Source organism: Dermacentor silvarum, chromosome 7 (genome assembly GCF_013339745.2).
Source record: "Dermacentor silvarum isolate Dsil-2018 chromosome 7, BIME_Dsil_1.4, whole genome shotgun sequence".
In the NCBI taxonomy this organism is placed as follows: Eukaryota; Metazoa; Arthropoda; class Arachnida; order Ixodida; family Ixodidae; genus Dermacentor; species Dermacentor silvarum.
In genome coordinates, this window is record NC_051160.1 from 8,043,263 (window position 1) to 8,071,095 (window position 27,833).

A 27,833-nucleotide genomic window follows, 5' to 3' on the forward strand; every position below is an offset into this window, starting at 1 on the left:
TGGGGCTCACCTCAAGCTTAGCTCGCTCCTGAGTGAGCCTGCTGATCTGTTCCTCCCGTCTGCCAACAGCATCGCTGAGTTGGTCCTCGTGTGTGGCAAGTGCCTGGCGCACCTTGTCCAACTCCATCTCCAGCTTCTCAACTGTCTGCTTGTGTTCAAGCTCCGCAGCTGACACCTGGACATTTTGCCAGAGGAAATGCACAAATTTGTTAACAGTGACACTGAACTGCACAGAAATTTTGGACTGAACTCATTTTCGATAGCATGGGTGCAAAGGATACTACCTGCAAAACTTTATGCTTGAAATATGAGTGGAAGCATTGTGTAAAGCTAAAAAGAAATCAACACTATTGATGCTGAAACTAAAAGGAATGCTGCCATTTGTGCTCGCTGGAAATGACAACAAAACCCAGAATGTTGAATGTCTGGGTGCGTACGAGTGCAACAGTGAGATCTGGAATCTGCTTACGTCTGCTAAGGTGCCAATTTTAAAAAGTTACACCACCAGCAGCTTTGGCTTCGATCGCATACTCGGTTGTCTTTTGAAAGTAAGAACAGACAGAAAGAAGGAAAAGAAAGCACAACCACAAGGCACCTTCCAGTTGATAGACAGCGCTTCATGGCATGGCTTCTCTCTTCTGTGTGTTCTTGCCCTGTTTTTATTTTCAACAGTCATTTATAACCTATTTAGCCAAAATGAAGTTTCGGTGCAGTTGACTTTTCATAATTTTTTCTGAAATGAAATTTCATTCACTGTGTCACATTTAATGGAGCTGTTGCTTTTGATGAGCTAGATGATGGCCCTTAGTTCTCGTTCTTACTTTACGAAAGAATCATTGCCAACACTGCGGGATATGTGAAAGCAAGCCCGTAAATCACCCAGGTTCTCTAATTAAAGGCGGTCCTGCACCACCTGTCGGGCTTGGTGAAAAAGCGCAGTCCGTGGATAGCATACGCCGTTGTAAATATCTCGGTTACATTTTGCAGTCGTGCACGGCGCATGGAGCACGCAAGGGGAGCGCGAAGTCACCTTTTTCTTAAACACTCTCTTTGCAATAGAAGCCTTCTCCTCACTCTTTTTGTGCCCTTAATTCGTCATACAGCATATTCCCATACACGGCTGCTACTGAACGATCATGCACAAGGCAAACGCTGCGCACACACAACACGGTTGCATGTATCTGCAGTTCGCTACGCAGCAAACGTTCGGGGCACCCCACGATGGCCGTGAGGAGTCCACTCGCTGAGCGCACCGCAGTTGCTGAGGGCAATCACATTTGGCGCGTCGTAAGTGCCAAAATCGGAAATAGTGGCATCTTCGGGAACATCCAAAATCGAATTTGAACTTGGTGCCATGGTGACGTTCAGTAGGTGGTGCATTGTGGGCACGCCCCGCTGCGCCTTCACAGTGCAAGGCATTGAAGGAGCGGGAGCACCGCAAAGAGGATCATGGGTGACCTTTGATTGCCAATAACTCTGCTTATGCTGAATGCATTGAAGTACTTTTTGCGGATTTATCTCACAGTCTATTTTAACTTCAAATGCATTTCTTGACTTCAATAAAAAGTGGTTAAGGGCCCCTTTAAAGAAAAAAAGAAATATCAAGCCTCATTTGTTTCCGTTCTCCTAAATCTCTGCAAGAATCAGTCTAATGGAGCTAACAAGCGTCCACTTTGTGTGGGTAAGCCCTGCGTTAGGGAAACTTTTGCAGATGCACCCAGGAGGAGCATTTCAATCAATCATTGCAGACTTGATCTCTCAATTCCAGCACTGCCAACAAAAAGCAGGACGTTCAAAAAACTGAGACAGTGTACCGGTACAGAGTTTAGCCACAAAAACATTTAAACCAAGTACCTGTAAGTGCAGCTTTTCATTCTCTTCAATGCGACTCTGCAACTCTGCGTCAATGATGCCCTGGTGCATTGGAGAGGCCGTGGCTGCTGCATGGTGTTTCTTCTAAAACGAATTGAAATAAAAGTGACTGCTCAAAGTTGCCCGAGACTCGATACGGGGTTTGCATCACTGCTTGCAAGACTGGCACTGCCTGCGATGCTTTACAGTGTTCCCTTACAACAATGTGAAGAAAACAGACAATGAAGTCCAAGGGCAATTACGTTTTCACTGAAATGTAAAAATATTACAGTTTTAGCTTGCGTACAACCTTCTTACCATTTGCAGATTACCGGAAAGAGATGTGGCAGCAACAACACTGGTAGTAACATCTGGTGACGCAGCAGAGTCTAAAGCGAGAGCATGCAAAGCTAATATTGGCATGACCTGCATATTCTACTTAATTGCTGGTGTAAAGTGTTGGTAGTGATGTAATTGTTAGCATGCAATGGTATGATGATTTTCCTTCAGCGATAATACTGATGCAGCACAAATACTTTTTAAGCGCGGTCTAGTTTGAACAAATTGTCACAAGATGTCGCTACCAGCTTTGCTCCTGCCGTCCACAGTTCTGGTAAGCCGGTAATCCACAAACGGTAAGTCTAGAGATAAGCTAAAACCTCTTTGTTAAGGAAAATATAACTGGCATTGCCAACTCCAACCGCTTTCAGTCACTTTCTATTTAAGTCACTTTCTATTACATCAAGCATATTGCCACAGTGTCACAAAAGAGCGTGTAATCAAAGCGCGCGCCACGTGTTACGCAAGCCAGCGAAAGAAACACGCCGGGCCCGCGGCAGCTTCAACAGAGGGGGAGAGCGGATACGCCTCAAACAGCTGATGCGACCAATGGAGTCTAGACGTCTAGAAGCATAGATGAAGCAACGGTAACCAAAGAGAGAGAGAGCACAGGCGCCGAGACACCTTCTCACTCGGCGAGTTGAGAGAGATTACTACAGCATGAGCGTGCACTAACAGGATGAGTCATCACCCTCCCTCGACGACGCTCCGACGGCGGCAGTCGAAGATGAATTGACTAGGAGATTCCCAGGCTTTGGACATGCTACGGGATCACAACTCCGATAGGAAGGTTCGAGAACGCCTGTGAAGGATATAAAACACCGTGTGGGAATTAGAAAAGTACAGACCGCTCCGGTGAAGAGATGCAACGTGAAGATTGACCGTCTGCGGAACAAGGGGATTCCCTGGCAAGCTAGTCGACGAGTTCATTGAGCCGTTTGCATTTCCGGAAGAAGTTCCCTCTTCAAGATTTGTCCCGAGCTACGCCGAGATCGTCCGACTGAAGACCAACACGGGTGAATACAAGTGGACACTTCGTGTTCCTATTCATTTTGTATTTTATGTGTTGGACTCTAAGTGCTTGTCGTTAATTATTTTCCTGTGTTTTGTGAATACCCATCTGATTTGTATTGTGTTGTGTCTAGCCCAAGTGTGCACGTGTGTAACTGCCTTGTGTGAAGAATATATTTTGTTGTGTTTTGGCAACTCTGGGCTCTGACTCGGTCATTGGACAACAACCGGCGTTCGCTGGCACACCAGAGGGCCCACAACTAATTGTCCTTGCTTTCGTGGGATTATTTTCGGAAGCTGATAAGTCGGCTTTGAAATTTGGTCCGGCATCTACGCCTCGTCCACGGGGTCTGTGAGACACAGATACCCATTTCTGAGAGGTCTCGTAAAATTCCATAACGCTAAGTATTGTTGTAGGCCTTTTCCATGTCAAGGAACAGAGACAGAAAAAACTGTGAGCAAAAGCCTTACGAATGCACGTCTCAATCCTTACGAGATGATCGGGTGTGGATCGGCCTTGTCGAAATCCACATTGATATGGGTCGAGCAATTTGTTTGCTTCAAGAAAGTGTAATAATCGACAGTAAATATCTTTTTGAATAACTTATAGGCAACTCGTTAATGCAATAGGATGGTAGCTTGACCCTAAGGATGGGTCTTTTCCCTGTTTCAAGACAGGGACTACAACAGCCTCTTTCCATGCCAATGGAAGGTATCTGTGTCTTTTACACTTTTAGCGCACGAAAAGGGACGAGAGACAGGTATGACGCAGGCACAGGGTACGACGCACAAGGTATCCTGCTGCCCAGATATTACTGAAAAAAGGCAGCAGTGCTAGTTGTGTGTTAGGGTGAAGGTGTTTTATCATTAAATACATGATTCCATCAGCTCCCAGAGCAGGCTTCTCACAACTGTTCAAAGAAGCTCTGAACTCAGCAACTCTAAAAGGATGGTTGGTTGTACGGTTAATTTGTGCTATATTTCCTGTTCAGTGCCTTACTTTCCCTTATTAATTTGTGTTTGAGAAAAGATGCTGAATAGTTTGCCGAACTGGACACAAGCTCAAAATGTTTGCCAAGAGCATTGGCTTGGTCTTCCACCAACGGCAAATGGTAAGACAGTCAATTTATTAACTTTGTTACCCTGTTCCATACTTTTCTTTCTCGCATATAGGAATTAATGTTTGAGATTTACTTTTGCCAGCTCTCTCTTTTAGCAGCACATTGTGCACGTCTTCCTTGCGACTTGATATGCTTACAGTTGATGGAGGTTTCCTGCTATTGGGGAAGCTACAAAGGAGACACCATGCATTGTTTTGTTTCTTATGTGCTACTTTACATTCCTCACTCCACTAGGAAATGTGTCGCTTAAAAGCAGACCCTCTAGTTTGTGGGATGCATACTGATGCAGCCTCAATTATAAACACTGTTAGGTAGGCCACTGCTTCATTAATACTGAGTGCACGGACATAACCTCAGGTCAACAGTTTAGATTTGCCAAACTGCGTCCAATCGCCTGAATCAAATTTCCATCTGGGAAATTGTGGTATTATTAGGTTTAAAGCAATCGGAAAGTGATCACTTCCGTAAAGATTCTCGACATTCCACTCTATGTACAGCATGAGTGCACCTGATGCTTTAGGTCTGTCAAGGAAAATGTTTTTATATGCAAGGCTTTAGAATGTAGGTTCATTCTTATTAAGGAGGCATGCACCTGAAGAAAAAAGCAATTTCTATTAGGTGGCCTCTCGCAACACAATGGGAGTCTTCCCACAGGGTGCTATGTGCATTTACCACTCTAACAACAAGGTTTGTAAAGTTCATTGATAAGGCTCTGAAATTCAGTTCTGTGAAGTTGATGGATGGGAGGGATGTAGATGGAAGTGACCAGCTTATTGAACAGCAGTGCAAGGACAGCCTTAAGGAGCATTTGGAGTTGCTGGCACCTTTGTCTACTATTATGGCCCGACGAGGCGAGGACGCCGTCACGATCTTTCCAAAAAATGGCATATTCTCAAAGAAAGTTTGTCTGTGCATTCCTCAACACACAGCGCCTTTGAAGCGAGTTTAAAAAGTAGTTCTTTAACATCATCTAGGTTGTGGAGGAGTCCCCCAACGTTCCACTGCAATATTTGTGTGTTTATATTGCAGAAGATGTTTGTGCTGTGTCTATTGTGAGAAGACTAACTTAACTTACAGAGCCCTTTACAGGCCCTGCGATGCGAGGTTTCTCTTGCTTGGAGCAGTTGGGAGATTCTCGCTGCTCTTTAGGTGCTCGTGGCGCCATTTGACTCGGAGTCGCGTTTCCATTTGAGGCGCGTATCCATTCGACTGGATACCCGCTCTTGCAAGCAGTGCATTTGACGTGAAAGCCTCATCTCGAGGGACAAGACCCTTGAGGCCAGCTGCCTGGAGGTCGATGGCCCCTTCATCTGGGACGGATGGCATCGCTAGCGGCTCACAGCGTGTGGGCCTGACAGCCACCTGGAAGGCATTGTGGCACTGTCCCTCGACACCCCACTTCGGCAAAGCTGTTCTTGGGCAGGTATGGTACACACCTTTGTGCCTCCATGAATGATACGACTTTGACTATGACAATTTCTTTTTCTTTCTTCCAGGACGGGCTGGACCGCGAGTGTGCGGCATGCTCGCCATCACAGTTGACGCAGTGTGGAGCATTCTCCCACATTTCAGAGGAATGTTCATTGGCACTACATTAAGCACAGGTCTGTCGGTCTAGGCAGTTCTGTGGACTATGGCCGAAACGCTGGCATTTAAAGCATCGAAGAGGATTTGGCACATAGGGTCTGACCCAGATTTTTACATAGCCTGCCTCGATTGTCTGGGGCAGAATGGTTGAGCCAAAAATGAGAATAAGATGTTTTGTCTGGATCTCTTTTGCCCGTCACACGTCCATCTTTATTCGCTTCACATTCATTACATTCTGGTCACTCCAACCCTCCAAATTTGAGTCAATTCCACTAAATCACCTTCTGAAACACTACCACAAATGGTGTTCAGGGTTCGATGTGGTGTTACTGCCACAGGATCATTACTGAATGATGCTAGATTATAGAGCCTGTCATGTTGCTTTTTCTCGGAGAGTTCCAAAAGAAAATCACCGCTAGCCATCTTAGGTGCACTGTAGCCAGGACCAATAGCTTCAGTAAGACATTTTGTAACGAGAAAAGGTGAAATTAATCTTAGTCTTTTCTAGTTTCTCAGGGTGGATCACATGGTATCAAGGAAAGTTTTCAGTTTGCCAGCCAAAAAAATTTGAATACTTCCTCGGTGCGCCCCCTTTTCTGGGACCAATCAGGAAGGGTGAGAAATGAACTAACCATAAAATTGTTCTTATTTCGGCAGTAATGCCAGCCATCCACCATGGAGCCCAACAAGGGGATGCTGCAGGACTTGTAAGAAACACATCCTGCGGATGCCAGCTACATGTTATGCTATAGCCAATTATGTGCAACCAAAGTTGGTTGCTCCACCTGGAAACTCGGAAGTGAGACGAAGTGAATAGAAGACAGGAAAGTGATAAGAGAAAGGTCAGAGAGAGGGACAGGAAAGGCGACTGCCCCCAGGTAAGTTAGTCCGGGGGTGCCGTGTACGTGAAGCAGAGGCCAAGAGGTGTGTTGCCTCCACAGAGGGGCCAAACACCCGGCATTGGCCCAGGATCCTCTTTTCCCCGGACATGGCCAAGCTACGCACGGCTACATGCACTCGGGTCCAAAATATCAGTCACCAGTGCAAAGACACAGAACTGTGAAGCTTCCATAGTTTATAATTCCAGTTCAAGTTTTAATTGAAATTTTTACTGTATATACCCTCTGAAGCTTACAACTCTAATAGGAAACACACTTCCTGCAACAAAATTTTTGGAAGCTTACTTACAAAGCTCCTTATAACATGTGCGCAACCACAACAATAACTTTCAAACCTTGATTACTTGCATCCAGAAAATCTAGCTCCCATTTCTTTTGCCCCTGGTTATCAGTGACAGTTAGCTAGTGAAAAACAGGAGCAAGCTGCAATATTCAAATTTTGTTAAACAACAGTTCCTGAGTACAAGTATGCCATTCTGAAAATGCTTAGTTTATTATTGTTCTCTAAAAATATATGACTTGTAAGTAACTTGAAAGTAAAAGCTACTTTTTACAGCAACTAGCACTGAACTCAAGTACTTTCAGAAATATAGTATCATACTTATTCGATTCCAAGTCATTACATATTCTTTTTTTAAGCGGGATACAAAAGTCATAAGTTGGATTAGAATCGAGGATTTGGCCCGTGTGGCCGTCTGGTCACATCAAGCGCGTTGTAGGGGCAGGTGGCAAATTGAATGGTGCGAGTGTGCAGGAGGACATCTCGGCTGTCATCACTGTGCGTTTGTTTAGAAAGTGTATTTCCAACGGCGTACAGAAGACAATGCACTGTGGGAGGAGCAGAGCAACAAGGAATCCAGTCATCTCGACACGGATGACGACAAGCGACTGGTTGCATTCGCCACTACTTTCACCAAAATTCATTCTTTGAGGCTTCAAAAGGTTAGTGCTTTTTTTGGGGTCAGCTTACACTGGAGGACCCTTTAATTTTCATTTTTTTCTGGCTTCTCGATTTTCAGGTGTCTGCTTAGATCCACGGTAATTGGTACTCCTACTTAGTTTTTTGCCAGGCACTCCGTAACTTAACTTTATTACTTCTTTTTTGTAATTTGTACATGTCTGATCTTGCCGTTACAAGGTGTTCACACACAGTGCATTCAATACTCGCGCAATATGTATTATTAAAAATCCAGCAGGCCACCGCAAGATTGCTAAAATCCCGTCACACACTCGTGAGCCCAAAGTGCAGTGCCTGTGCTGAGAGCAATAAGTGCAGGCAACCTGGCTTCATCTTTTGCTCCCATAGGCTGCCAATGCTTCGAGAAATGTATGCACTCTCTTGCCAAGAATTCTGAAATGGCAGCTTGCCCATTATACACAGCCATTTCGGAAAGTAGATGAATACGTTCATACTCAATCAGCGGGGTCACATTTTTTAGAAAGAGCCTCCCCACCTTATTCTTCCTTGACCGATCTTCTTCAAGTTCTTCTTGGAGGAAGCTGACACGCTTTGTTAGCTGTTGGTTGCAAAAGTTCAGGCTTTCAACTTCCTGCAGCAGCTTGCGCATCCCCTGGTCTTTGTCCTTCAAGCAGTCCTGAAATTACCATGGGGAAAATAATGCTGGCGTGCTTGCTGAAGTAGCGAACGGCCACATAGTTTGCTGCTTTACCTTGAGCTCGGCATTCTTGGCCTGCTCATCTGCCACAGCCTTCTTGAGGACCTGGGCTTGCGCACGTAGCTGCAACAGAACAAAAAGCGGCCGGTTACACGATAAGATCAACACACAGGTGCTGCAAAAAGCAGCGTGCACTCGCCACATCACGGCAGAAGACACATACACCAGCTGTGTCATGTAGACCACCTGATCGAAACGACTACAACTTTATAGCAGCATACACAAAGCGGTGAAAACGAAGTGAATCCCGGCGCGCGCGTACGCATGCACAGAACAGGCAAGCAAGTCTTTAAGAATACATACATCTGAAAGTCGCATGCTTGACGCGACGTGCGATAGGCGTCCTTTCTAAATTGATCCACGAGCAACGACCCAAATCACGTCTGTTCTCGTATAACCGATATCTTCAGAAGCAGCTATCTCCACCCCCTCCGAAGCCAGAGGCAACGCCGCGCAAGTTCCGGGTCCGAACTCCGCGCCCCTGCGGCCTCTTACAACATGCACGGTCATGCAAAAAACAATGAACCAAAGCGAGTGTTCTCACTTAAACACGCGTTCACGCGACATTTAGTTTTCACGGCAGGGAGGATGACCCCACGTCAGTGCATGCGCTACCTTGGAGTACTCGTAGGCGAGTTTCTGATACTTTGCCGGCAAGCCACCTTCCGGCGAGGCTGACTCGTCCATCAAGCTCGCGCGGTGTAGCGATATCGGGCCACAGACAGGTGGCTGCGGGCCACCCCCTGCAGTTAGCGCCGAACCACCAGCAGCGCACGCGCCTCCAAATTACAAAAGCACCACAGGTGATAACCGTCTGCACTATCTGTAATCTGATGGGAAGAGCGACCGCCGCGGCCTCTCGTTTTCATACAAAATGAAGCTGTTTCAAGCCACATCGATTGCAATCCAGAATCGGTGCGGCAGACTTGAACTTCGCTACAGTGAGTCCAGCGGACACCTTGGCGAGCGCCGAGGCTGACGCAAAAAACGTTGAAATTGTGGCGGCGCTGCCGTCGCCTTATTTTAAATCTCCGGTCAGTAAACGTTGGCTCCGTTAGGGTGGCTAGAATGGGGAGGTGTGAATACCATAGAGTTCATATCAGCTATAAGTCAGAGTTATAAGTCAGCTATATTAACTCTATGGTGAATACCGGGGGCGCTTTCCTTCGAGTAGAGTGACCTAGAATATGGGAGAGTGTCCAAAGCGGTTGAAAGCGCCGGCTCCGGCGAGGGCCTTTTTCTGTGAACTGCCGCGCCGCTGCTGCTCCGGACCCGTGGGCTTTTAGCGCTCGCGAAGCGCGCGGGAAGCGAGGGTCGTCTGCTACGCGCTGTAGTTTTTTGCGTTCATTTTCCACGCAAAACACTTAAACTTTATTTAACTTCAACAGTGTGGTGCTGCATGGGGCTCACCTATCTTTGAGCGTTTCTTTGGGCTTGGACAGCAATATAATGCAAAAACTAACGTATCAAATTCATTAGCGCGGCCTAGCTCCGGTGCTAGAGCTTGGGAACGGTATTACGGTAACTGTGCGTGCGTCTAAACGCGCTAAATGAGCCCGCGCAAGGAAAGAACGTAAAAAAGAAACGTTACTCGCATGGGTAGGCGGCCAATAGCACCATGCTCGCAAGAATAAAAGCAAGAAAAAAAAATGTCACAGTTTCGCCCTAAGGGCGAAGCAATGAATGCGATAGCAACACAGCAATGTCATACGAAGTAAGGTGAGCGGCTTTGGTAGCAATATGAATTGTAGTAAACATGGGCTGATTAAGTAAGCAGGTGTGCTGCGGCGTAAGTAGACCGACATGAAGAGAGACTCGATGACCACGAGAAGGCGCGTGTGAAACGGTGGTGTTGATGAGAAGCGCTTCCCGTGGGCAGCGCGTGCGAAGGGACACACCTGTAGCGCTGCACTGCCGATCTGGGCAGCATTACATGTGTAGCGTGCGTTGGAAAATGTGGCCCGACTATCACTAACTGAATGAACAAGCGTGGTGTGAGCGCGCACAAAAAAACATGAATAGATCACACTGAATGACTGCAGACAACGACTGTCAAAACGCTGGCAGCAAGCCCATACGCTGCAGCGGGCGAAGGTACGTGCGGTGAAGATTTTATCTATACGGAACCTCACGGCGACGGCGACGGCGACGCCGACGGCAGAAATCCGGTTGAAGTGTCCATATAATTGCTATCGCAATAAAAGTAAATTACGCGCGCAGTCAAGTGAAATAATTGCGTGCGTGCAGTGACCGCTTTGCTCACCATTACGCGCTTTTCGCTCACGGTCAGTAGGGGTTTACAGCTATATGCGTATGTATTTATTGGAATGTTTTTTAGCCACGACAATATTTTATTATGAACAGAGCAGTGTAAGAAGGTGCAAGGGAAGCAAGAGAAAGAGCAAAGACGGCCCTAACGACGCAATATTGTTGGCTTATTTCGCTTCAGAGATTGCGTACACGAACAATTCTTGCTGTGCGCTATCTCTTCAATACAAACTTCGCGCATGATGTACCTTAAGGTTCACCGTGAGCGAAGGTTTTTTCAAATTCAGAAATTCGAAAGAAAAGCCATTCGAGCCAGCCAATATAGCTAAACAAAAATATTTATTTTTCGACATTGAAATAAATAGATAGCTACTACTGGCCTAGCCATTTACTAATTTGTTATGTAAAAGTTATTACTGCAATAGCCTTGTTTTAATAATCCGTGAATCCTCTCTGAAATTACCAACATGTATACCTTCTCATTATATCATAGTTATTGCGTAACGTGTAATTTTTTACGTAAACTAACAAGCCTTCATAGCGCGTGACGATGTTTGTGCTTGCATTAGATTGAGTGGAAAATCATCTTGAAAATTACTGTATTTGATCCACTACAAATATCGCTATTGATTCTACATATCCCTAAAATAGTTACCTTCAATAACAGCAAAAAAAAAAATGAAAAGTTTATGTTCTGGTGATTTCTTGCCTCTTTCATTACGTAACTACAAGTACGTAGTTAGTGATCAGTAAGTATATTTGCTGTGTACGAACCAGCGAACATACGCAATAAATATTCCTAAAGTTACTTTCATGTTAAAATTCGCCTAGTGTTTGCGCTCTTGCAGCACAAGAAGGCGAAAGACGAGTTGCACATACGCAATCCATCATGTTCGTTTTCTGACGCTTGCTCGTAATTATGAAATGAGGCATACGTATGCAATGTTGCACTGTTAGCGTTTCAGTTATTTCGGTTTGGCTTGTTTTCGCCGCGTATATTTCTCGCGTACCCTTTACCTATACACGCCGTGCTATAGCTTATTAGTGGCTTTGGTAGGTTGTACGGCTAAGCTCGAGGACGCGGGTTCGATCCCCGGCCCCGGCGGCTTACATTTCCATGGAGGCAAAATGCATAAAACACCCGTGTACCGAGATTTGGGTGCACGTTAAAGAACCCCAGGTGGTAGAAATTAACGGAGCCCTCCACTGTGGCGTCTCTCATAGCCATATTGTGATTTTTTGGTGTAAAACCCCAGAAATTTGCTGGGGTTTATTATTATTGTTTGTACTATTATTATGTATGTTTGTATATTATTATGTATGTTTGCATATTATTACCCTTTACCTGTGCTCTCAGTTCTTCATGATATATGGGCAAGTTCGACACGTTGAGATCGAGATTGGCATTCAACACATTTTTATCGTCACACCCACAGCATCACAGGGATTTCTGGCCGTCGTCATATGACCACACGTCATATTCTTATCGTTAACCGTGACGTGAGTGCAAGTATGTCAAGTTACTAATGCCATGACCCATCAGTCATCTTAGCCACACATTAGTGCCTTTCCACGTACACTACACTTTGGTGTAGTGAACCAAGTGAACGAGCCGCGAGAGTTACGCGGTGTGTATTTATTTTTGGTACCGCGGCATCGGCCAACATACACATTCCGCTTCCCAAGAGCCCAGTTAAGGATTTCGCCTTAATAAAGAAACTACAGGGCACGGGATGCAGTCTTGTAAAGCAAATCGAATGCAATAAACAAATGAAAGGAAACGATAGGGTGTAAAAGCGTTAGCATGAGTTAGCCATATCTGCTACGTTCTCTTGGTTATTATCGCGGTCTCTAGCTTATTTTCTTATGCAGCACATTCACGTTACTCGTTCGACGCATAACTAAATGAAGTAAGCGCGCGGAATGCGTTACTACAGCCGCGTAAGCGCGGACCAAGCGAGCTAGAAGGAAATAGACAAAATACCCGTATTCACAGCCGGCAAACGCGTTCTCTGTGCGGTAAGTGACTGCGGTGTTACCTTGCGGTGACGTGGTACTTAATATATCCCAAATTATCGCGATGTTGGCTAATAGCAACGAAAATATCAGACTCGTAGCAGACGCCCACCGCCTTGGCGCGGCTTCCGCAGCGGAGAAAGCCCACGATGGAATCTGGAATCGGGCGGTGGCATACGCCACCTAGCCATGACTATGAACACATTTTGTACTTTGTGGTGGGTGAAATTTCACCCCTGCCTTGATTTTAGCCACCAATCAGATAACCTCTGTTTGGTTATTTCTACCCGCTTAAAGTCTATTTTGCCTTCACTGTCCCTAAACCCCATTCCTTTGAAAAAATGAGCCCCGTTGCTTTGCACTGTAAGGTTAAGCCCTTTACAGAAAAGTATGAGGTGTTCAGCCGTTTCCTCTTCTTCTCCACACGCACAGCACAACGTGTCTATACCTTGGTACTTGACTCGGTACATCTTAGTCCGCAATACTCCCGTCCTGGCTTCAAACAACCAAGAGCTTCCCCTAGAATTATCATAGATATTTTCTTTGGCAGTTTCTTGCTTGAAAGTTCTGTATGTTCCCTGTGCTGATTTCGTCTGCATCCCTGTTTTCCACAGACCCCTCTCTGTTTCCTTATCCTTTTTCTTAACCGCTGTTTCCTGGTTAGCAACCCTCCTGCAGTCCAAATATTTGATTGACAGTTTTCTGGTCAGCTTCCTCCATTTTGTATCAACATTCCTCATGGACAAATAACTGCAAACTCTCCTTGCCCACCGCTTTTCTGCCATTTCTTTCAATCGCTCCTCAAATGCTACCTTGTTGCTAGCTTCCCTGCCCTCGAATGACGTCCATCCCATGTCACCCTGTACCCCCTGATTTGGTGTATTTCCGTGTGCTCCCAGAGCCAGTCTACCTACCCCTCGCTGCTTAACTGCCAACCTTGCTCGAACCTCTGATCTCATGCACAGGACCGCATTGCCGAAAGTCAAACTAGGGACCATCACCCCTTTCCAAATCCCTCTCACCACTTCGTACCTATTGTAATTCCACTTCCTACCTATTGTGATGATGATGATGATGATGATGATTTGTGGCTAATGAACCCTTTGTAACGGGTGGACTCAATATATTAGTGTCCTAGCCAAAAGAAAAAAACAGAAAAAAAGAAAGAAAAAACAGTCTATACCACATAGGAGTTATGTCACACCCGGCACCGTTCGCGATTGTTTTACCGCTCTCCACCACCGCTCTAGGCGAGCTTTAGTTGTGGCTACGCCCTCGAAGCAGCGGCCACCTTCAGCGTCGAGAAATCCGAGGGCCTGCGGCATGGTGGTGCCCTCTTTTGGGGTGGGAGACAACTTCGCACAGTTAAGGACCAAATGCTCCGCCGTCTCCCGCTCGCTACCGCATACCCTGCACACAGCGGCCTGCACCTCGGGGGCGCAGTCAAACCGGCTGCGGTAGTCAAGAGTTCGGAGTGCGCCCGCACGCGCCTCGAATAGGAGGGCGCTGCCACCACTGTTGTCGTAGATCGGCTCCGGTGTGATGGTCCCCTTGTTGTCGCAGTACAGGCGGAGCGTCGTCTTCGAGGCCATAGCCGATTTCCACAGCTCTCGCTCTGTCTCACGCACATGGTCCTGAACTCCTTTAGCCGTCTCACACCTGGCTCCTCCGGTTTCCGGATAGTTCAAGAGGCCATATTTTCGCCTCAGGAACTGGACACGCGCCCTCCATTGTGTCTGGATGCCTTTAAGGTAGACGTACAGTCAACCACAAAAGTTTGCGGACCACGCGAGCGCGTGGCCAAGAGCCTCTTCGCGACACTTCCGCTACGTCACCAGCGATCGACAGCAGCGCTACGTTGAAGACGCATCCCTCCTTAAATCTATGGCCTGTCTATTTTCGCACTGTGCGCAAATATTTTCTACCTATCTCTTTCAACGTGACGCGCTCTTTGTTAGCCAGGGCTACTTGCTTATATTTTGAGAGCAGAATATCAGTACAAGTAATCAGACAGCGTATTCTTCGGCTGTTATCAGTTCTAATTTCGCGTAGCCACGCTGTTTTTTTTTTTTTTTTTTCGTTAGTGCGTGAGTGAGCGGTGAGGCAGCCATGGGACACAGATGCTTAGTCAGTAGGCAGAATTTTTCCGTTCCTCCCCCATCGCTAAGTGACAGTAGCGGCCGGGATTTGATCGCATGCGCCCAGGTTTTGCTGCGCAAAGCCCGAACCACCGCGCTGCTATAGTGGTTACATTTAGAAAAATAAGAAATAATCGGGTGCGATGACTCTTTTTATAACCCTTTGCGACACGGCGTCCTCGTTTGGGGACTCGAACTTCGGAGGCGCGTCCCACGCCACGTGTTTCTTCAAATGACCTAAAACTCAGTGTGCACATTCGTGTCCGCTTCCTGATGGGACAACTAGCGGTCAGTTAACTTCATTGTCCTGCGTATTGCTGCAGATGATCACTTTGCTGGAGACACTACCATGTTAGACAATCGTTCGACGTGCCGCGTTCCAAGACCAACGTCAAGAGTATTTTTTTTTTTCTCCGGTCGACACGAATACAACCGAAAAAGCAAGTGTGCATGCGTTTCGGGCCTAATAGTTGATTCTTTTTATGCAAGCATTGAAGCTGACGGATTTCAGAATAATTAGATAATGAGTTATACGCTAATTAATTTTTTTACTGAAACTCGCACAAAACAGCACATTGCTTCGTCTTCTTTCTTGGAATGTAATAGTGAGCGTCTTGAAATGATGCCATGCGCATTTGACGCATTTGCAGACAGTGCATCATAATTCGTGTCTGAAGGGGATGAATTTATTCACAAGACATTTACAGAAGTGTCATGAACCATAGGTCTCTCAATGATCTAGTAGGAAGTGAAATGTCCGCCGTTTTCTAGCACCTTATTGATGCGTGTGGGCATCGACTCGTACAAAGATTCAGTAATCTCCGGTCGACCGCGCAGGCTTTCCCATTCTTGTGCGATCGCTTGCCACAGCGTATCGGCCGTGCGGCCGCGGTTGGCTCGTGTGGACAGCCGTTTCTTCAACATGCCCCAGACATTTTCTATGGGATTCAAGTCGGCGCCACATGGAGGCCACTCAAGCTGGCAAACAGCATGTTCTTCTAGCAATGACTGGACGATACGTGCTTTATGGATCGGGCTGCGGTCGTGTTGAAAAAAATAGCAGCCGTCGCTGAAGGGACCGTCCAGCGCATACGGAACGAGGTGTCTAGTGATGACGTCGCAGTACCGTGACGCAGTGAAGGGCCCTTCCAGACGCACAAGGGGACCAAGGCCATCTTTGCTGATTGCTCCCCACACGCTCACGGAACACCGTCCACTGGATAGAACACTCTGTGTGTAATTAGGCAGATATCTGCAAGAAATAGCATACAATTGGGTTCCAGCGGCGCGTCTAAAAATGTTGTGATTCCTCTTGCGTATGAACTTTATAATGCTGTTATAGAGTTGCAATAGAAACGTACTGAAAGACCCACTGGGAGCTTTTAATTAGCTTCAGAGTAAGTAGTACTATGAAACAATCGTTAATGTTTTCAACATAATACCACTACAGAAAAATCTCGTAATGTCCAAAAGCTCATTTTACGTGAAACATGTTGTGATGCAGAATTAGCTTCGTGAATTAACTGCCAATACACTGTAAACACACCTGCAGTTTAGTGGACGCCAAACCCGCTTCCGTTGGTCCCAGCGCGTGGAAAAAGTTGACTCGTCGCTAAAGATGACATCGCCCCATTTCTCTGTTGTCCAATCTTTCATTGCTGTAGCGAACATGAGTCGTTCTTGTAGCTGGCTGTCTGAGAGGCAGGGCTTCTGTGCTGCTACGAAAGACTGCAGGCCAAGCTCACTCAGCCTTCTTCTTACAGTCTCAGAAGATACCGTGAGCGAGAGCGCTTCTCGGATATCCTCTGCACTTTGAAAAGGATCAGCCACGATGGCGGCCGTAATCAGGCGGTCCTCTTCCTGAGTCGTGGCCCTTGGACGCCCACTGCGCTCCATATCTGTGAATCTGTCATCGTCGCGGAAAGCTTGAATAATCCTATTCACGGCAGTCCGGCTCCTGTTGGTTCGGCGGCAGATTTCGCGCTGAGGTATTCCCTCTATAAATAAACGCACAATGTGCCTTCTTTCGTCAAGTGGAACACGCAGTGGCATCTTTCCAAATAGGCAATCACCACGTGGCCTGAAGCAAGTCTACTAAGTTTTCAGCGACTGATGCGAAGATGCGCCTATGTGTGAAAGAAAATTTTCTATGCATCCGCTTTTTCTTTATTTTTGATGACAGTGAAACACCTCCCTACCCTTTCTCTCAATTAAGACGCAGAAGCAACAACACTCATTGGACCAAGATGCTGCCAACCAAAGTGCGCCAGTAAACGTCGCGTAAAAAAATCGTCGCTGCGCTTCGTGAAACTTATCTACCCACTGGCACACCAGTCGACAAAGGTTGCAGTGATTGCTCCGATACTGCTATCAAGCCAGATATGTGGCGGTCTTATCGCAGACAGCGCTCTGCGTCAGCACAACGAACTAACAATGTCATGCACGGGAATAAAAAATTAACAGGCAGGCGAGTACCAAGAGGGCTCATATCCGGGAGAGCGCCCCTGTCGCCGCTAGGTGGCGTACCGCTAGGTGGCGCGGATAGGCAGTCTGGCACGCGCTCGCGTGGTCCGCAAACTTCTGTGGTTGACTGTACCTAAACACCCTGCGCGCCCACCTACCGTCATCCATGTTGCGCAGACGGCACTCAAACGCAATTTTGCTCTTGGCCTCTCGAGCCTCGAAGGAGGACCAGCCGACATCACCCTGGATGGCCTCTACGGCAACTCGGCCATGGCAGCCCAGGGCCAGGCGGCCTACCTCTCGCTGCCCACGTTCTAGCCAATCACGGGTTGGTGCCGTCAGGCATATGGTTGAGTTCGCGAAGGTCAGTCCAGGCACATGCACTGCCTTCCACAGCTCGCGCACCATGAGATATCGGCTACAGCCCCACAGGCATTGTCGGCGCAGTATGCGACTGGCCCGCTGTGCCGATTGTCTCAGGTGCGCCTCGTGTTCCGCGTTGACACCATCTGAGGCACTAAGCACTACACCAAGATAGCGGTACTCTTCCGCTGTCGGGAGCCTCTCGCCATCTGGGAGCACCATAGTCGGATTTTCCCGGTCCCCAGAGAACTGTACTACCGCCGACTTCCTCGAATTGAAGGCTAGGCCCAAGGTGCCAAGGTGTTTGGCTGATGTTTCAACCAGCTGCTGCAGTTGGGCTTCATTTTCGGCCAGTAGCACAAGGTCGTCCGCAAAAACAAGGCCAGGAATCGTCCAAGTTGTTGGGGTGCTGTCAAACGAGAAGTTGAGTGTGAACCCCACGTCCAAATTTAGAAGGGCGTGCTCAAGACTCGCTGTATATAGCATATACAGCAATGGGGAGAGGGGACAGCCCTGTTTCAGGCCTCTCTTTACCTCCACTGGTCGGGCGCGCGTCTCCCCAAAGCGGGTTTCAATGGTGTTGCCAGTGTAGAGTCGGCGAAGTAGGTCGATCCACACGGGCGGCATGCCGAGGTCATCCATGCGAGATAGGAGGAGGTTATGCGGCACGCTGTCGTAGGCTTTGGCTACGTCCAGGAAACAGGCGAGTAAACCTCGCGATTCCTTGCGCGCAATCTCAATGCACTGCATGAGCACAAATAGATTGTCCTCGACCCGCCGTTTCTGCCGAAAGCCATTTTGCAGCTCCGTGAGTGTCCCGCTCTTCTCCGCCCACGCGTTCATCCAGCTTTTGATGACCTGCATGAAGATTTGGTAGAGCACACTGGTGACCGTGAGTGGCCTATAGTCTTGTAGTTGGGCACTGCGTCCTCCCTTCTTAGGTATCAGGCATACTCTACCGCGGAGCCAGTCTTCAGGAACAGGGTCGCCTGCAACTATGCCGGTGAAAATTGAGGCCATGGTTTCTCGTGCTCGTTGCCCAAGTTGTTTCACGAGACCAGGGGAAATCTCGTCAAGCCCTTTGGCGCTGTGGGACCCAATGTGAGTTATGGCCCGGTCTATCGCAATGTGTGTCACCCTCCACTCACAATCCGCTGGGGTGCTGCCCCTCTCCCGCTCTTTGTCACGAGGCACAGTCGATCTTACCTGTTGTACTGGTATCGAACTATTGTATAGCTGTTGCATGTAGGCCGTGAGATGTTCCTCAGCGTCTGTAACCTCTTCGCCTGCTGCATCGCGGAGAATAGGGCGAGGGGCCTCGCGGTCAAGCGAAGAGATGTACGCCCAGAATTTTTGTGGTCCGTTGCGGCCAGCTTCCGTAATAGTCCGCAATTGCTTCTGGTTACTTTCGGTGATCTTCTTCTGTACGATTTGTTGCATGTCTTTCTTGCGTTTTAAGAATTCCTGCCACGCCTGGTGACATTCTTCGGTCGAGAGAGACCTCACCGCTTTGCGATGTGCGCGATTCGCCGCGCGTCGCGCCTCGAGGGCTGTTTTCACCTGCTGGTCCCACCAGGCCTTGCGTTTAGTGCCACCGCGGGAGTGGACTCGCTTCTCGTACTGACGCATAGTGTGATGCAGCTCATCGATGAACTCGGCGTGATGATGATGATGATGATGATGATTTATTGGCATCCCCTTTGAAACGGGGCGGCGACAAATAGTCACCTAGCCTGCTTGATTTAATCAGGTATACTATACATGTTCTTTATCTTGCATTTTTGTATACCTATCATTATTTTTCTTTTTCAAAAATTTACCTTGTACCGCTGCCTATGATTTTAAGAGATCAGGTCGCATCCATCTTTTCCCTACTTTTTTTCCACCAGTACTCTAATCGTCTCTTGCTGATCTCTACGGCTGATCTGTTTATGTTTCCTTCCACTTTAAACCCAAGCGCTTCTGGGAGTTGCACGTTACCTACGGTTCTCGCTGGGTGGATCCCGTCGCATTCCATTAGGATGTGCTGAGTGGTCTCTGGATCTTTACTGCAGCATACACATGTCTCATCTAATTCCGAATATTTGTTCCGATATGTTTTCGTCCTTAGGCAACCGGCTCGAGCCTCAAATAGCAAGGCACTGCCCTTTGTGTTATCGTACAGATTTTCCCTTCTAATTTCTTTCTTCTCATGGGGGACAGCCCTGAGAAAGCGCGTGGGTCCGGAACATGGGGGACAGCCCATGGAAAGCGCGTGGGTCCGGAACAGCAGCGCCGCGGCGCGGGAGTTCACACAAAAAGGTCTTCGCTCCTCCCATGCATTCGCGCGGCGCTTTGGACACTCTCCCATATTCTAGGTCACTCTACCTGGCGGCCGCATTTCGATGGGGGCGAAATGCGAAAACACCCGTGTACTTAGATTTAGGTGCACGTTAAAGAACCCCAGGTGGTCAAAATTTCCGGAGTCCCCATTACGGCGTGCCTCATAATCAGAACTGGTTTTGGCACGTAAACCCCTATAATGGCACGTAAAACCCTATTTCACAGGAGTAATGATGTGGGCTGATAAAACTTTGATTTCATGATAAAGACGCATTCCTTGACGCTCGCAGAAAGCGCGCGATACCCGAGGCTGGCGATGCGCCGATTTCAGCCGCGTGCCTTACCGATGATGATGATGATTTGTTGGCATCCCCTTTGAAACGGGGCGGCGACAAATAGTCACCTAGCCTGCTTGATTTAATCAGGTATACTATACATGTGCTAAGCATTTTTGTATATCTCTCAATATTTTTTTTTCTTTTTCAAAAATTCACTGGCGCTGTTGACCGTAGAGTTACTGTATATGCTCCCTACGGGAGCTCCCGTAGGGAGCATATATAGTAACTTTATAGCTGACCGTGGTCAACAGCGCTGCCCCGCGGCATCGGTGCGCTGGGGGGTCACGTTTGCGCCGCCGGTATTCACACCATGTGGGTGTTCTGTGTTCACACCTCCCCATTCTAGCCACCCTAGCTCCGGCCGTTTCGGCAGCGCGCATTGGCTGAGGCGAGCTCACGGGCTGAGTAGCTGTCGTCTGCTCGACGCACCGTCGTTGTTGCGTCGTTTGCATTCTTTCCGCCGCTCTTTTTCCATTTTATTTACAATTGATAGGTGAGGATTAATATCAGTGTTGCCGCCACCGAGTATCCGCCTGTCAAAGATCCAGGCAGCTGCCGTATAGGTCTCCGACGCGACAAGCGTCCGGCCGGCGCGCGAGGCCGCTCATTCGGGAGAAAGCGATGGTGGCGCCACCAACTTTTCATTAAAAAAAAAAAAAAAAAAAAAAAAGCCTCAGCGGGGAGTCTGCGTTGGACCCACTAGAGTTACTGTATATGCTCCCGTAGATACAGTAACTCTAGGACCCACTAGAGTCACTGGAAAAATTTTTCCAGTGACTCTAGGACCCACTCCCAGTAATCTACACCTGGCGACAACTTTCTGTGGCACTGCAGCGAAGGCTACGTAGTCCGAACCTTTCGCTCGAGGTTTCGGTTTTCAGTTGCGCCAGCACTTTCCGCAAACGGGCGTTTTCTGCTTGCGCGTATGCATGTGGTGGATATATATTAGCCGTGTTAAGGCACTGTAAAATTAATCATACGTATATCGCATCATAGTTATAGGCTGATATATATATATATATATATATATATATATATTCATTAATTTTCATTTCCATTAATGTATCATTTAATTCAATTAGTAAGTACAAGTAATTCATACCATATCATAAGAAGCCAACACCAAGGAGAACATAGGGGAAATTACTTGTACTTACTAATTGAATTGAAGAAATGGTAAATTAATGGAAATGGGTGAAAAAACAAACTGTCCGCAAACATAAACATAAATACCCCAGAAAGTGGATGGGAGAACGGCTCCGCGGTAGCTCAATGATAAGAGCATCCGAGCCATTGCGTTTGTCTCGCTTCGCGCAGCGCGCGATTTTACGCGCTGTGCACGAGACCACCTGACTAGCGGTATAAGCAACACGAACACTGAGGCAGACCCAAGCGGATGATAGAGCATGATCGTGCGCTGGAACAAGGTAGAAAATGACATAGTTTCGCTCTCAGCGCGCGCGACTGCACGACGTGGGAACAAGCAGACGAAACGGAAGTACATCTCACTTGCTACGGTACGAAGTAAAACAAATTTCATTGGAGTTGGTGAGCAAGCAGAAATGCATGACCTGCAAATTCTCTGCCAATTATTTGCGTTGTCAAACATCTGCGACCAGGGTGAAGAAAGGACATGCCAGCATCCAGACCAGGAAGCTAAGTTCATAGCACCAGCAACGAACCGCCTGAAATCCAGGAAGAACAGAAACAGAGTGTAGAATGCTGCCTTCCAAGCTTAATTAAGAGCAATTGAAAAACAACCTTGGAAATAGAATCAACTGCATCATTCTGGACAGAAATGGGATAAGTAAAGAGTGAGTAAAAACTTTATTGAAAATAAATTAAATAAAGAAGGCACGCTGGTTGGGGCCCTTATTCCAGGGCTCCACTGGCACAAGCGGCTCGCTGGGCTTGGTCCAGAAGAGCCAATTGGCTCTCCCGGCCCTCGTCCGCAAGCCATGCCTCCCACTGCCTATTCCTCATGAGTGGATGTTTCAGTATTATTGGGCTGTCTATGTGAGAAGTAAAGATATCACCGACGATTACGATACTCCCCAACCAGAAATTTCAGCGCAGCTCTATACGTGTTTTCATTTCGCGATAGATTTGCTGGAGCGGGCAATCTGTCTCGTGCAGCATATTGCAAACAGAGCGAGGCATGGCGCGACAGCCTCGCTAAACCGGAGATCGCGAGAGGAAGCGCGTGGGTGACGCGCGGGCGCGATTCACAGCAGCCGCCGCATACAGACCTTCGGTCATGCAGCGCTTTGTTTCCATATATGGTAACGGTGGACGCGCTCGCCGGACGTTATCGGTGAACAGACGACGGCGCGCTACTTTGGCGCCATCTCGTAGCGATCGTCGCCGCAGAGCCCATCTTGTACGGCACTACGCTTCTCCCGTTTTCGCCATACGCGCGCCTCCTCGCACTCTCTTCGCTATAGCCGTCTTTCATCCCCCACCTCTCATCCTTCGTTGTGCTCGTTCGCTCGGTTACGCCAAGGGACGACGCGAGCGGCGCTCTAAAACATATGATGACATGCCAGAGTTCAGGAATGTCTGCACATTGGCCCCGCCCATATTCACTTTATATTATTTTTGCAACTGTAGGAAGCTATGCCAGCAGCAGGACTTGGAGTTGAAAAACTGCATACCATAATCATAATGAAATCGGCTGTTGCCATTGGCAGGAACTATGTCGATATGTACAAGCGTCAGTGACGAACAAATTAAACTCCGCCAAAAAGGAAATGAACTAGACGAGACATCTGCTTGAGCTGTAACAAAGTGTTATAAGGCATTTCTGCTTTCATGGCTTCAGCAATAAAATAAAATCGCATAAGTATACAATTTTGCTTATGCTGGTATATGCTTTTTATTGTATATTTGCTTATGCTAGTATGTGATCTTTTGATGAAGTTTTATAGATCCAACAAATTTAAGCACAACATTTTTTATTACAGTTTGTATTTAAACATTAGAATAATGGGGGTTGTCATATTTATGTTTTTATGCCAACCCAGTGGCCCAAGTTGTATATTAGCTGAATCCGTCATTAGGTTTGTGGTTGTGTTTGTGATGGCGTCGTGGTCGTTGCATTGTCGTCATTTCAGCTTTGTCATCCAACTCCCTCCCTGCGCTCGAACCAGGTGGCTCACATGAAAAGATCCGGGTGTCTCAGCAGCAGCACACCCACCGGTTGTTGGTCGCCTCTGTTTGAACAGATATTCAAAAGCAATTTTCAGACGAGTGTTGATTTCGAAACGCCCGACAGCAACGCTTAACCTTCGCATAGCCAACTACCTGCAAAATACTTCGCATAACATCAATTGCCACTGCGTGTGAATTCCCCACATTTTATGTCTTAGTTCTGTTTAATAGCAGATATGCACTAAAGCTGCACACTTTGCTACTTACTTCGCATTTGCAATAAAAAAAAAGAAACATAGGTCCTAAGGGAACAAGTTTTAATGCGTGTATTTAAATATGTAGGCAACCTTCTTTTCTGGAAGACCATGTATACTCAGGTGTATACTCAGTTTTACTGGTGTAAAGATGTAGCTTGGCAAGTCAGGAACTTATGTGCTTTTATCTAGAAATAAACTGATTGGTGTTTCGTGGGACACGGTGCCTTGCGTCTCGATGAGTACCCTTTATGGCTGAGAGTATTCTTGCCATTGGGTCAGCTTTGAAAACATGTAAGAACCTTTAATCTTGGCACATAATTCGGTGAGCACAGCAGAATTAAATTCAAGGACTTTGATGGGAAATCAGTTAAGAAATTTACTAACCACGTTATGAATGAAGAGGCTGGAACTTAATAGAATAAGAAAGCCCTGGAGCAGGTGGTCTCTGACTTGCAGTGCAAGACCCGTGCACACCTATGGTGATATTGCGGTATTTATGGCCGAGGCAGAACCGTTCAACCTTGTACACTGTAACATTCTGTGCACCTCTATCAAATCTTCTTGTGCCAACATGTGGAAACTGCATGTTGGAAGCAGTAAAGCATTTTTACTGTCCTACAGACAGTTGTCACGTTTGTTGGATTCTCATTTTAACCGATGACTAAACTTCCAGATTGAGGCCAGGAGAATCGAGAGCTGGGCTAGTTCATTCATTTTTTAAAGACTAGAAACAGTGCACAAAAACAAAGTATGAAGAACAGTGAAACGCAACACGAGCACCAACTTGCAACTGAGGTTTTTATGCAAACATGTATACAACAACAATACGTACGAACCAGGCTATGTGAAAAAAAAAAAGAAAATCAGCCGCCCCTCCCTTGTCGAGGAAATGGAGGTAAGCGAAGCTTGTAGTGTTTCTTCGGTGTTCCTCGGAACGAATGCACTGACGATTGCCACGTTGTGCTCGAACCACAACCGGTCACAGGCGCATGACTATAGCTCCGAAGTTCCGGTTGAGAAACTCGCGTTGAAACCTGTGGCCGTCGCACCGCGGAAGTTGGCGCTAGCGTTGCCGAGGCGTTCACCACTGTTGTCGGGTCCTGGAGGGCAAGACGACACTGACGTTTCGCCTGGCCTTCGGATGTCTTCACGCTAGAATCGGCACGTCCACGACGAGACCTTTCCCGAGCGAGTTCGCGGTGCCGTTGCTTAAACGCAGCCCTGCTCCTCGGCGGAACGCACCACGCGCGCCTTCCCATCTGGTCGCCGAAACTGATCTGAGGCGAGGGAAACCCGGCGAAGCGCGCGCCAACCCCCTTTCCCTCCCCGCGAGACACCAAACGGCCTGATTGAAAGCTGCGCCGGCACAGCTTTCCCCGCAGCTGCTCTTTTTTATTGCGATAGCAATTATTATGGACACTCCAAAGCAGATTTCTGCCGTCGCGTCGCCATGAGGTTCCGTATGACGTCAATGGAGATGAAATCGTCGCGCGGATAGGATAAGTGGTTCTTGAGGGAAAGGGAAAGGTTGGCGCTATCTTCTGCAGCCCTTGAGGGAGCACGGCTCAGCGCCATATAGCTCGCCGACAGTAGCGCACCCAGGATCTCTGCCAGGGGGGGGTTGACAGTTTGTCAATACCATCTAAACAGCACTAATTTCGATTTCTTCACGGGAAAATTGTAAAAAATGCGCTTTTTGCGAGTGTGCAGACGATTGCGCGTCTTACATCTTAGTTGCAGCACTCAAATGCGTAAGGAAAGGTAAGGGGGTTAAACAAAAAGGGGGGTTAAGTCGGCCTCAGGGGGGGGTTACAACCCCCGAATCCCCCCCCGTCGGTGCGCCACTGCTCGCCGATGATAAGATGATAAGTGGTTCTTGAGGGAAAGGGAAAGGTTGGCGCTATCTTCTGCAGCCCTTGAGGGAGCACGGCTCAGCGCCAACGGGGAGGGGTAAGTGGGAGCGAAAGAAGGGATAGAGTGGAGTCGCCACGGCTGGGCGAAGCTAGCTCGCCGCGCGCCGAACGCTGTATGTGCGAGTGAAAGGGCGCAATGGACGCGCGCTTTCACGGGAGTGAACGCACGGCGAACAAACGCGCGTTCTGCGCCGTGCTCCCTGAAGGGCTGCAGAAGTAGGCGTCTCTTTCCTCCTTTACAATCACCATATATGTAGAGCAAACGCGCCTTCTTCCGACGCGCGAAAGGGTTTGGGGGGGGGGGGGGCAGGGGGAGGGAAGGGAGGCGACGTTTAGCTGCGGCCACGGAGCAAGAAACCTTTATCTTCCTCCGTGGCTGCGGCACCAAGTGCCTATTTATATCAGAGGCTCCGGCAACAGTCACCAACGCCGCACGCATTTTGTGCGAACGCGGGCAAAACGCCGACGGCGTCGACAACAGTTCTGCCGTGCTGCCGGTGCTGCTGCATGGCGAAGTTTATACAGCTGATAAAGCTACTATCATTACTCCGTATAGCTCTCTACAAATTTGCTATCGCAATTGATGCTTCGCCTTTCAGGTGAAACTGCGACCACTTTTTTTCTTTCGTTCTTTCTTGTCCCTGGCGCATACCCGCATTGGATTGGCTCATATTCGCATATCTAATGCGGGTATGCGCCATACGTAAGTTTTTGCAAACCAGCCTGCACCTCAGTCCAACGCCTCCTATAAAGTCTTTATAGGAGGCGTTGCTCAGTCGCTTGAAAAGCAAATGAGGCGTAGGCTATTAGTGATTATTGACATTCTACTGATCCTCGTGCTCGCATTATTTTTACAAGGTAGGCCTCAATGCAGAGTCATATACATGCCTATACTCACTGCAGCAAAAAATATTTTTATTGCGATAGCAATTATATGGACACTCAAAGAGGATTTCTGCCGTCGCCGTGAGGTTCCGTATGACGTCAACGGCAATGAAATCGTCGCCGATGATAAGTGGTTCTTGAGGGAGGGAAAGGTTGGCGCTATCTTCTGCAGCCTTGGAGGGAGCACGATAAGTGGTTCTTGAAAAGGTCGGCGCTATCTTCTGCAGCCCTTGAGGGACACGGCTCAATCGCGCCACGCGCCGGACGACGTATGTGCGAGTGAAAGGGCGCGAGGGACGCGCGCTTTCACGGGGAGCAAACGCACGGCGGAGAACAAACGCGCGTTCTGCGCCGTGCTCCCCGAAGGGCTGCAGATTTATTAAGCGTCTCTTCCTCCTTTACAATCATCATATATAGAGAGCAAACGCGACTTCTTCCGTCGTGCGAAAGGCCGTAGGGGGACGGGAGGGAGGGAGGGTTGCGACGTTTAGCTGCGGCACCAATGATTATTTATATAAAAACGTTGCGAGGCGAGAAGGTGGTAAAGACTTCCGACGCTGCTCGACGAGCTTGCCATTCTGATCTCGTCGAAAACCTCCGAGCCGCCCCCAGAGGCCCTGGCAACAGTCATCACACCGCGCGCGTTTGTGCGAACGCGGGCAAAACGGCGACGGCGTCGACACCAGCTCTGCGCATTGATGGTGCTGCTGCATGTCCAAGTTTATAAAGCTGATAAAACTACTATCCTTAATCCGAATTCTCTACTAAATTGCTATCGCAATTGATGCCTCGCCTTTCGGGTGAAACTGCGACATCTTTAACACCTCCGAAATGATCGCTCGACAATACCTTCCTACATGCGTAGTTAAGTTAAACCAAGTTAAGACCTAGCAGCAACCAAGTTCATACCTAGCAGTAGCAGCCAGTAAGCTTCGCTGTGCCTAAGCTTTGCGTGGCCGTGTGCAAACTTGCCTGATTTTTTTTTCATTTTTTTTTTCAAGCATAGGCCTGTACCCACACTGCAGGCAAGAAGCGCAAAGGGAGGTTTTCGCTAAGCAACTTCTTGATGCACACTTAATCTGGTATTAACACAATGCTGCATTTGCACTGTGTATTTGCACTTGCGGTCGCTGGTAAACGATGCTCACGGAACATAGAACAATTTGAGTGGTAATTTAAGATGACTAGAAGCACTGCCAAGTGTATCTTATGACCCTTTTCGCGGCGATCCCGTGG

General features: G+C 47.9%; 1 protein-coding gene across 5 annotated transcripts in view; it reads right to left on the bottom strand.

Moving 5' to 3' along the window:
* LOC119457495 (protein phosphatase 1 regulatory subunit 21-like) overlaps positions 1-9,348 on the bottom strand; it is a 144,959-nt gene extending 135,611 nt beyond the window's left edge. The window contains exons 1-5 of one of the 5 annotated variants that reach the window (XM_049670129.1): positions 9,100-9,348; positions 8,479-8,547; positions 8,263-8,403; positions 1,855-1,953; positions 11-175 (exon numbers count right to left, since the gene is read on the bottom strand). In XM_049670129.1, the coding sequence (XP_049526086.1) occupies positions 11-175; positions 1,855-1,953; positions 8,263-8,403; positions 8,479-8,547; positions 9,100-9,171 (546 nt within the window). In that variant the 5' untranslated portion in view covers positions 9,172-9,348. Of the gene's footprint in view, positions 1-10; positions 176-1,854; positions 1,957-8,262; positions 8,404-8,478; positions 8,548-9,099 lie in introns of those variants that run through there. The other 4 variants (XM_037719081.2, XM_037719080.2, XM_049670130.1 and 1 more) reach the window with 4 other exon arrangements.
* Positions 9,349-27,833: the final 18,485 nt, after the last annotated feature.